Source organism: Elgaria multicarinata, chromosome 3, assembly GCF_023053635.1.
Source record: "Elgaria multicarinata webbii isolate HBS135686 ecotype San Diego chromosome 3, rElgMul1.1.pri, whole genome shotgun sequence".
NCBI classification, from domain to species: Eukaryota; Metazoa; Chordata; class Lepidosauria; order Squamata; family Anguidae; genus Elgaria; species Elgaria multicarinata.
The window spans coordinates 3,414,970-3,426,287 of NC_086173.1; the positions used below are offsets into that span (position 1 = coordinate 3,414,970).

At 45.9% G+C, this 11,318-nt stretch overlaps 1 protein-coding gene across 1 annotated transcript; it reads right to left on the reverse strand.

The window, feature by feature from the left end:
- Positions 1-216: 216 nt before the first annotated feature.
- Positions 217-11,050, reverse strand: TNFSF14 (TNF superfamily member 14). Its single transcript, XM_063123029.1, has 4 exons — positions 10,838-11,050; positions 7,630-7,666; positions 1,679-1,723; positions 217-682 (listed from the first exon to the last, which is right to left on the reverse strand). Exons 1-4 carry the CDS (start codon positions 11,048-11,050, stop codon positions 267-269), a joined length of 711 nt encoding a protein of 236 aa, XP_062979099.1. The 3' UTR covers positions 217-266.
- Between the last annotated feature and the right edge of the window lie 268 nt (positions 11,051-11,318).

Consider the following 11,318-nt stretch of genomic DNA (forward strand, 5'->3'; position numbering starts at 1 on the left):
GCCATTTCCCAAGAGCATTTTCTTATTTGCTTTACTTTGGTCGCTGTGCCCCTATCCAGCCATAAAGCAAAGATCTTTCTATTTCCCCAAACCCTGGAGAGAGTGAAGAGGCTTCTCCCCCTCAGCAACGCTCTCCACTCTCCTCCAGTATATTTGAAATTTATTCAAGCTTTTGAAGCAGGATTGGGAGTAATGTCGCCACAGCCGTTTAAGGAAGAAGCCGTTCCTCCACAGAAAGAGTTGTCTGTGCTCAGTTCTAGTTGCTTTCAGATCATGAAGGCACCAAAATACGATCTCGACTCATCACTGACCCGCACCAGACGTGCCTCGGACACCCTGATGAAGACTTCGTCGTTCTCCTCTAGGTGCATCACCCCGGCGAGGAAGCTGCTGTGGCTCCAAGATTGACTAGCCTTGCAGTAGGGAATGCTGTTGGCCAGCAGCTCTATCTCCTTTGGATACTGAGAAGTCCACTTGTAAATTTTGTGGGTGACATCCAGCCTCTTCTGTTGAGTGTTTGAGCAGTCTGAATGCCCCAAGAAGAGGTTTGAGTAGATGTAGTAGAGTCCAGACTTGTTGCAGATCAGGGAGCCGTCCTTGTACCCCATGTCCCGGAGCAAGGCAAAGCCTTGCTTGTGCTGCCACAGCAGAGCTCCGTTCGCAGCCGCAGTGACAGAGGCCCCTGAAAAACACAACCGTCTCAATCTTCAGTATTATTTCATGCAGGGTAGGGAGGAGGTAAACACACAAGTTCCACCCCTCAGCAAGAGAGGCGCCCGGAGACATTTTTATTCTCATGTAGTCACAGGGCCCATAAAAGCCCCCCACCCACCCCATGCTAGCTTTCCAAGCCAGATTGGGGGCCCTGTGCCTACTCTAGAATAAAACGGAAAGGGGGGGGGAATGAAGATTAGATATGGATTTCGATAGATGCAGATTTAAAGTAATGTCTGTTTTTGCTGTTAGTGTTCCGACTAGACCCAGCGGTAGCATCTGGCATGCCCAGCCAGCTCCTGGGGTCCATGTGTCCCAGAAGGGGCCACAGGAGGGGGCTCCCACCCTCCACCAGTACTGCCACCAGATGCCGCCACTTTGGGCTGGCCCGAGCAGCACTGCAGCTGCCATCGCTCCCCTGAGACACATTCTCCCAGTGGCGGCACTTCTGGACGGCAGCCAAGCAACAGCTCCAATCCACATGGGGAGGCCGCCATCTCTTATTTCCCAAGATGCAGTGCCTGACATCAACGTTGCTCCGTTCCCATCCAGAAGCATTGTTCAGGTGATGAGGAAGGAGCAACTGGCAGCTGCGGTGCTGCTGGGGAGCTTCAAGAAGCGATGTCTGGCAGCCCGTGATGGCAACGACAATGTCGAACAGAGACAACAGCGGCCCAGGTCGGCACCATGCTGAGGGACACTCAAATCAGCCCTCGTTCTTACTACTGCTACTGTACGGGGCAAAGCCTCAGACCTTTCCATTCACATTTGCCAGCCCCAGCCCACCTCACAAACCTGAGTGTGAACTCCAGAAGGCCCAGCCCAGCTTAAAAAGTAGCTGCTTGAACCCACTGTACCCTGCTCATCACCAATCACCTACCTCTGCTTCAGCCCCACTGCACCCAAACTCTTAAGAAAGCTTAACAAAGGTAGGACGTTTAGCTTAATTAGCAAGTTCTCCTACCTAGTGGCAAGTGAGCGGCTGGCTTTTCAGCAGTAGGTGTGTAGCCTGTAAAAGAAAATCAGGCAAAAATGAGTTTTGCTAAGTGTTCCTTTGTCTGCAGGTATCTATAGGCAACAGAGACTATTGTAACATAACTCCTTTGGATGGCAGGCGACTATTATCAAGGCTCGGTATAGGCTACAGTTCTGTAGGAATGGAATAAAAAAAGTACAGAAATTCAACTTCCTCGAAATCCCATGTTTTAACCGCCTGTCTAGCAAAACCAGACGAAATTACGCAAAAGGGCAGATTATGCAATGCAAGAGAAATGTCACACTTTTGCTCAACTTGCATAATTAGTACAAGGACTGTAGTTTTTCCACAGAATTTGGCAAGTTGTTCATTTCACCTTACTGTTTGCTAGGCCAGGCAAACAGGCATCAATGGTCAGCATACGCCAGAAGCTGTTGTGGGGTTCACAGACTGGAGATACCAACACAGTCACCTTTGCTCAGATCTATGTACATTCTCAAACAGGTGTGCACAACCCAGCAGCCAATAAAAAGCAGGGTAGGTTCCATGACAACAGCAACATTTTTTAATGGAGAACAGGCATTTGCCAAAACTTACCACCCACTCACACCTCAACCAGTCTGGTCACAGCAACAGCTGACTTGCTGTCCATCCATCCTTTCTCTCATCTGCTTCCTCCCTCCCTCCCTCCCTCCCTCCATCAGAAATTAATTGCCACAAGCAGTGAGAAGGGGATGTAGGGCTTTTCTGTCCCCATGTGGGACGTGGCATCCCCTAGGCAGCAAACAGCAGGAGAATCAGGAGGTTGCAGCAGCATTTGCACATTGAGAATGAGGAAGGGGAGGACTTGGATGAGGATAGCACTCTTCAAATACTTAAAAGGTTGTCCCACAGAGGAGGGACAGGATCTCTTCTCGATCCTCGCAGAGTGCAGGACACGGAATAACGGGCTCAAATTAAAGGAAGCCAGATTCCGGCTGGACATCAGGAAAAACTTCCTGACTGTTAGAGCAGTACGACAATGGAATCAGTTCCCTAGGGAAGTTGTGGGCTCTCCCACACTAGAGGCCTTCAAGAGGCAGCTGGACAACCATCTGTCAGGGATGCTTTAGGGTGGATTTCTGCATTGAACAGGGGGTTGGGCTTGATGGCCTTGTAGGCCTTGTAGGCCCCTTCCAACTCTGCTATTCTATGATTCTATGATTCTATTGTTCTGTGCCCAGCTCCGTCTTGGTTCACTTTACAGTAGCAGAGTCTATGGCTTTGCCTGAGCTCTCTGGAGCTCATAGCAAGAAAGAGATGGGGGAGGGTTTGACAACCGAGACCCTCACTGCGGGTGTCAAAGTCAAGGGAAAACCCGCCCAACAGCCCACGAAACCTGGAGCCAGACTTCTTGCTGGCTATTAAACAAAACACTGAGCTGCTAGATCAAAGAGCTGAGCTGCTAGATCAAAACAAGATATTTTGAACGACCTCATCTCCTTGACAAATTAATTTCAGCACTCAGCTTAAGTACTACAAAAATTCAAATAAGTTTATATCTATCTAACCACATACACACATCATATTAAGTCCCGCTCATGGAGCCTTAAATATCATCCAATGGCTGTAATCCAAAAACGATCTGTTTAGGGGTAAATAAGCAGACCACCTTTAAGTTAGAGCACCTTCAGAGCATTGGGTAAACCGTATCAGGTATTTTTTATTTATTTATTTATTTATTTATTACATTTTTATACCGCCCAATAGCCGAAGCTCTCTGAGCGGTTCACAAAAATTAAAACCATTAAGAACATAATAAAACATCCAACAATCTAAAAACCCAAATACAAAATTCAATATAAAAACCACAACCAGGATAAAACCACACAGTAGAAATTGATACAGGATTAAAATACAGAATTAAAACAGCAAAGTTTAAATTTAGGTGTTAAAATACTGAGAAAATAAAAATGGTTTTCAGTTTATGTTTGTAATAACCGAAGAAGACTAGACGGGAACCCTCAACAGAGATGTGAAACCATCTCTGTTTCTAATAGACATTTCCTGGTTTCTCTGGGGGATTCCACACGTCGTACTGAGGGGGCTTCCATGCGCCCCCAGTGCGACCCCAAAGCAATCATGTACTTGCCTGACGAAGAGATGAGGAAGAGGCGTCCCTGCCGCCGCCGCCGCCACCCACCTCCCTCCTCACTGGCCGGGTCGGAGAGCTCGGCGGAAGAAGGCGGGGTCTCCACCCCGCCTTCTTCAGCCGAGCTCTCCGACCCAGCCGGCGTAGAGGGAGGTGGGTGGCGGCGGCGGCAAGGATGCCTCTTCCTCGTCTCTTCCAGGCAAGCTACACAAGCGCTTTGGGGTCGCACTGGGGGCGCATGGAAGCGCCCTCAGTACGACGTGTGGAATCCCCCTCTGTTTCCATTGGCCTTTTGTATGGATGTACATACATTTTGACTGTTACACTCTCATACATACACCTACACCTACAGCCATTGATCCATAGCATCCCTCTGCCAGGGCTGGGCAAAGCTGGGAATAGGCCCGGGCCAGATGGGAAATGTAGGCCTCATTTCAAACTGCTCATTAAGTATTTTTTAATCAGTTCTAAATACATATGACCTAGAACGATTTATAAAAAAAGGTAATGGCAAGCACTTTTATTCAAGATGTATATAAGACATCTTTGCCTCTTCCAGGGGGACTCGGAGTAGACCCCCTTCAAAATCGTAGGTCCATGCCAACTGGCCCCACTGGGCTCCCCTCTGCCCAGCCCTGCCCGCTGCATCTATAATTAGACAATTGCAATAAATTCCACAAATGGATTGTGAAACATTTCCTTACAGCATGGAAGGGTTCATGTAGCATACAACCAGAGGAAGTGTAGGCTGGGGTGGGGAAGAGAGGACGTCATTGTCGTTATTAGCCCAAGCTTTTTTGCTTATTTATTTATTTATTTATTTATTGCCTTTCTATACCGCCCAATAGCCGGAGCTCTCTGGGCGCTTCCCAAAGGAATTAACATGCTGCTATTCCCTTGTGTCCTATGATGTGCTGAGAAGCATAACACAGACCAGGCGGTTGTCTAGATGCTGCTGCATTGGCATCACATTCCGTCAACCCCCCAGAGCATTGCTGCTGTGCGGCGGAAGCGATAACGTTAGACGGCAGGAGGGAGGGCAGGCTATAAGCCGCAGTGCCGATGGCCCTGATGAGGAAAGGCTTACGGATCCGCCCACTGCATAACCCGCACCGAGGCCACCACTGACACACGAAAAAACAAAGAAAGGAAGAAAGTTGCGGTAAATCCACACTTTTAAAAAGCGGAATTTCGGGGGGGGGAAGCCTTTTGTGGCTATGGGTTGGCGGCAGCGTCAAAGAAACAGTACTGCGCTGCTGCGCAGCTATGATGGGGTAAAGAGACACCCCTCAGGGAATGCCTGGGATACTGTCTTCTCATTTTCATTTGTTATGTCTCTCCTGTCTCTACTTCCTCCTCTGGGTCAGTGATCTGGTGGGGATCAGAAAGCTCTTGGATCAGAAAGTCCCCTGGTTTTCCTGTAGATGATTTGCTAAGCTTATAGAATCATAGAATCATAGAATAGCAGAGTTGGAAGGGGCCTACAAGGCCATCGAGTCCAACCCCCTGCTCAATGCAGGAATCCTAAAGCATCCCTGACAGGTGGTTGTCCAGCTGCCTCTTGAAGGCCTCGAGTGTGGGAGAGCCCACAACCTCCCTAGGTCACTGGTTCCATTGTCGTACTGCTCTAACAGTCAGGAAGTTTTTCCTGATGTCCAGCTGGAATCTGGCTTTAACTTGAGCCCGTTATTCCTGTTCTGCACTCTGGGAGGATCAAGAAGAGATCCTGGCCTTCCTCTGTGTTATTATTTATTATTATTTATTTATATAGCACCATCAATGTACATGGTGCTGTACAGAGTAAAACAATAAATAGCAAGACCCTGCCGCATAGGCTTACATTCTAATAAAATCATAAAAACAATAAGGAGGGGAAGAGAATGCACCAAACAGGCAGTATAAAAGTCAGAGCAAGATCAAGTTTTAAAAGCTTTAGGAAAAAGAAAAGTTTTTAGCTGAGCTTTAAAAGCTGCGATTGAACTTGTAGTTCTCAAATGTTCTGGAAGAGCGTTCCAGGCGTAAGGGGCAGCAGAAGAAAATGGACGAAGCCGAGCAAGGGAAGTAGAGACTCTTGGGCAGGTGAGAAGCATGGCATCAGAGGAGCGAAGAGCACGAGCGGGGCAATAGTGTGAGATGAGAGAGGAGAGATAGGAAGGAGCTAGACAGTGAAAAGCTTTGTAGGTCAACAGGAGAAGTTTATATTGGACTCTGAGGTGCATTGGAAGCCAATGAAGAGATTTCAGAAGTGGAGTGACATGGTCAGAGCGGCGAGCCAAGAAGATGATCTTAGTGGCAGAGTGGTGAACAGAAACCAACGGACTGATGTGAGAAGAAGGAAGGCCAGTGAGAAGAAGGTTGCAGTAGTCCAACCGAGAAATAACCAATGCATGAACAAGAGTCTTGGCAGAAGAGACAGACAAAAATGATCAAATCCTGGCAATATTATACAGGAAAAAAACGACAGGATTTAGCTACTGTCTCAATCTGAGGAATAAAGGAGAGCGAGGAATCAAATATAAAGCCAAGACTACGAGCTTCCTTGACTGGAGTAACCTTTGCCAGCTGCTTGAATGCATGCTACCGCGAAAAAGGAATCTTGCCAAAAATAAAGTCAGCAACCCTAACCTAGAAAGTTCTATCTAGGTCTTAAACCATTTCAGCGTGTTTCAAAGTACTTCTCTCTGCTGGTATCAATCAGATTCTCAGCTCAATGGAATATTTCTAATTAAGGAGGGAGAATGCAGATATATTATCGCCCCAGAGGCCCTACAGCAAGACCTACCTCCTCAGGCGTAATTGTGCATTGATGAACAATTTTAGGGACGGTGGTATTTTGACAGCACTCCCAATTGTGCAGGGGCAGGCAGAGATAAATCATTTCCCAACTGTGGGCAATTTCTGATGTATTACCTAACCAGCACCTGCTAGTTCCTGTGATTTTGCAAAGACTGGGGTGGACCTTGCTTTGCACCAACTGTCAAGACACTTTTTATGTCCATTCACACGAGCACCAACTCAGATTAGTTAAGCCTTAACAGTCAAGAGATCTGAATATGCACAGCCCAGCTTCACAAATTCAACACACATTGTTTTCCTCTTTTCTTTAATTGCAAAGAAAATTCCACTATAATGGAAAGGGGGAAATAATGGAAAGATTATGGAAATAATGGAAAGACCAATAATTTTATGCACACACACACATATACACATACAACACAGGAAAACCAGACTAAATAAGGGGCAATTTAGCACTATTTCCCCAACTATACAAGGAAGCCTGTATGGGATGAACATGAAAAGTGGAAGCTTTCAATTAGCTTTGATAGGGACCTTTGCTGAACAGGACTTACTACTGATGTTGTGCAGACTTCTACTGTTACTTTCTACTGTTAGTTTTTCCCTACCCTGTGCCTGCTTACCCTACCCTGTACCTGTTTGCATTCTCTTCCCCTCCTTATTGTTTTACTATGATTTTATTAGATTGTAAGCCTATGCGGCAGGGTCTTGCTATTTACTGTTTTACTCTGTACAGCACCATGTACATTGATGGTGCTATATAAATAAAATAATAATAATAATAATAATAATAATAATAATAATAATAATAGAGTAAACGTTATACTAGAGTCTTCGCCACAAGGAAGGGATCTGCTCAATAATATAGCACTATATTAAATACTGTGTGAAACCTATTTTAATTCTATTTCCATCTAATTGCAGAAAAGCAAATGTTTCAGCTGCCTTCAAAAGTTCTTGTGCGGAAGCGAACCTAGACAAGGGGCTAGGATATATGGCAAGACCAGCATACCTTGTACGAATTTCTCATAGGTTGCATCAGCTCCTGCCTGAGTAAAGAAAACACAGAAGTTAATTCTCAGTAAACCCATTTCAAAAAGCATCTGAAATTCACATTCAAACAACTTTCATTATGCCATAGATACTACCTCTTTGCTGAAAGATCCTTCTTATTTATTTATTTATTTATTTATTACCTTTCTGTGAAATTCTCACTGATTCTCACTGCATGTGCAGAAAATCAGCACTAGATAGATGCAGCAATGTGATTCTGAACCACAACCTGGTTTCCACATCTCCCCGCCTTACTCCTTCCTCTGCAGGAATGCCTGGCTGTTTATCAGTTACAGGGTTATCACAACACTTACCAACATAGGACCAATTCAGATCTTGAAAATATCCTTCATTGAAAACAGTTTGGGCAAGAAGAAGAGCTAAAACTGCACACAGATCATTGTGTGGATTCACAACTGCATTCATGTGTCATTTACTTCCAGTTCCTGCACACCCAGTGTACAGTATATACACCTTGAAACTAGGAGCACGTTGCAGATTTGCAGGATGTATACATGCAGAAAACTTCCGCACTGGAAACATCATGTACTATAATCGACTGGAAATTTTAATTTTCCTACAAGCTCTCTACGTTGGAAATTCATAATAGTCCAAGTGGCCTTTCGATTTGGAATGGGCTCCCAGAAGTAACCAAGGCAGATTTATTACAAATTATCACTAGAAACTCAACAGATACTAAACTATTTGGGGCTTCTGCTCTGTTACTGAATTGCTGTTCAGCATTCCATAAAGTTTAACTCAAATTTGTTTTCTTGTAACGTAACATTTTTTTAGTGTCCTACCTTTAGTGGATAGCAGTGGAGACTGGTGGCTCTGGAGAGTTCTGACTGGTCCTGAATGAAAGCCAGAGTGGATTCACCACCCCACTGACATCAGAGCCACCAGCCTCTATTGGAGGATACAATATACATACAGAGTTCTATCCCAGTTTTACATACCCAGGGCAGGGGGGTGGGATCTTGCACAGCCCCCATTCATTTCAGTGCAGCCTGCTTAGGAAAACTTCCCAGGGGATCATGCCTCAGATACCTAGTCATAGAATCATAGAATAGCAGAGTTGGAAGGGGCCTACAAGGCCATCGAGTCCAACCCCCTGCTCAATGCAGGAATCCACCCTAAAGCATCCCATTGAAGATGCTTGCATAGTTCTCTCCACCCACCCATTGTTCTGGCACAGCATTTATGAAAAGAACTGGGTGTTTTTCAGCAGAGGTCTCAATGTGGGGGGTATCATTAAAGCTCCACTTGCAACGTCCTCCCTGGTCCTTGCTTACTATATAGACATTTGTGGTTGCTCTGGTCCCAGAGAATTTATATCAAAATATGTGCAGTAAAATCACTGCCCATTGCTCTTCCATTGGGCCAATATTCTTTGGTTGAAGGAGAATGTATGCTTCTGAGTTTCACATAAGTCTTCATCAAGCAGAATGGAAAAGAAATCTCATTGTCAGCTAAATAGGAGCAGTGCAACTCCCCCCAACATTACTGTCACGTAATTTATAAAGTACAAAACTATTATCTTTGTGGCACTAGCACAAACTTTTGAATAAACACACCAGTTGTGTGATCAAAGGGGCTTTTTAAAAAACTTTCCATTTGCAACCAACAAAACTTGCCATGAAGGCTAGGTCCAGAGGACGGTGGGGTCAAGAATTTGCCAGGAACCATTGCCACAACAGCCCAGCCATTGTCACTGGCCAGGCACATAGCAGCACCCAAGAAGAAGTGAGAGGATTCTCAGTTGGTACTACGGATGTACAGATTTTGTTAAATCTCTTCTGCCTGTTTCGCGGCTGGTCAGGGGGCTTTCATTCTGCCTTCCACTCATTGGTAGAATTGGATTTCTTTCTTTTTTTAGGGATGTATGAGAATTTTGTTCCTGTCTACAAATGCGCATTAACGCTAATGTGCACTTGTGCAAGTGCAAATTTGCACTACTGCATAGTTGCGCAAAGGCACATTAGCACAAGCGCACACTTGCGCAACACCCTCCATAAAAAACCCAATACACAAGTTCATGGAAACTGCGTGACTTCAAAAAAGTCAGTCCACTGTGGAAACCGCAGGTCGGACTCATAGAAATCCAAACATTTGAATCCACTGTGGATTTTTTCATAGCCCACCTACTTACATCACACACCTTCTAGGTTAAGAGGCCCCCTCCAAGCCCTGGAGCCAGGGCAGGTTGCCACTTTTTCACTGCTCTTGCACCTTCATCAGCAGCTTGTCATGCAGAAATGAAGCGGGCTGCGTTTTCTCTTGTCCCCCCACCCTCCCCGCAATTAATCTCTATGCCAAGGAAGTTCCACCTGCTTCATTTCTGTGTGTCAAGTTGCTGGTAAAGGAAAAAAGGTGCATTTTTTTAGATAACAAAAGTGGCAACTCTATACACTAATTTACAGGCCATAGCTAGACCTAAGGTTTATCCCTGGATCATCCAGGGGTCAAACCTGTTCATCTAGGTGACACACAGGGGATCCAGTGCTCAGGCAGGGGCGAACCCTGGATGAGCCCAGGATAAACCTTAGGTCTAGCTGTGGCCACAGTCAGGTACATATTCTGCTTACCTTGGATAATATGGAATTCACTGTCTACATTTAGCCCCATTATCTTAAATTAAACAAACGTGGCTTTTAAGTCTAAATCCTTCAGATAACCCAGTTTGCAGGAACAAGTTATACAAAATTAACTATACTTCCATTTCGGTGTGATAAATAGGATTTTGCTGTTTGAAAGCTAATTAGACCATTCTCCAGGAGAAATTATCTGTATACAACCAATTTGTACCCACAGAATATGGGTGTGTATCCTCTCTCTCTCTCTCTCTCTCTCTCTCTCTCTCTCTCACACACACACACACACACACACACACACACACACACACACTTATTCTGAGAAAAATTAGATCAATCACACTGAACTATGCCATTCCATAATAGTATATAAAGCCCTGTCTCAACATGCACAAAGTTCCCAGCCAAAGGCAAACAACACGTATTGAGCTCCCACGTGCAGATCTGGAGGCACATGCCCTCGTCTCTTCCTTTGCACTGTCCGTATCACATCCACTCACACAGAAAGCCCCCATGACCTGCTCCCCACCCCCCACCCCCATCAGCCCCCTTGTTCTCTGTGCATGACATGACCTGTGCCGTTGCTTTGTCCAGTTCCTTGCGGAAGCAGATCAGGTAATAGGCTTGGATGACTAAGCCAGCCAGCATCAGCAGCATCAAGATTCCCAGGAGCAGCTGCCCATGCTGACATTTCTTCCGGCTCTTTGGCACAGGGGGCACAAACGGGAAATCTCTCTGTGGGGCATCCACAACAAAAACGGATGGGTATCCTACTCTGTCTTCCATAATGCTGTCCTCCAGTAGACGGGCACTGGGACACGCGTGGTGCTGCTCAGCAAAAATAGGCCAATTGCGTCTCTACGGCCTGAGTTATGTAGACAAGCGAGCGCAACGCCCACATCCCTGGAGAGGAAACCACAACGTTACCCAACTGTCCTTTACGCATCAGGTCTGCAGGCGTGCTTTGGTGGGCTGGGACTTCCTTGAGGGAAGCCACTCCTCTTGGTCCCTTCCTGGGTGGGTGTACATGGCTTTCTGTTTGCACTCTGGAGCT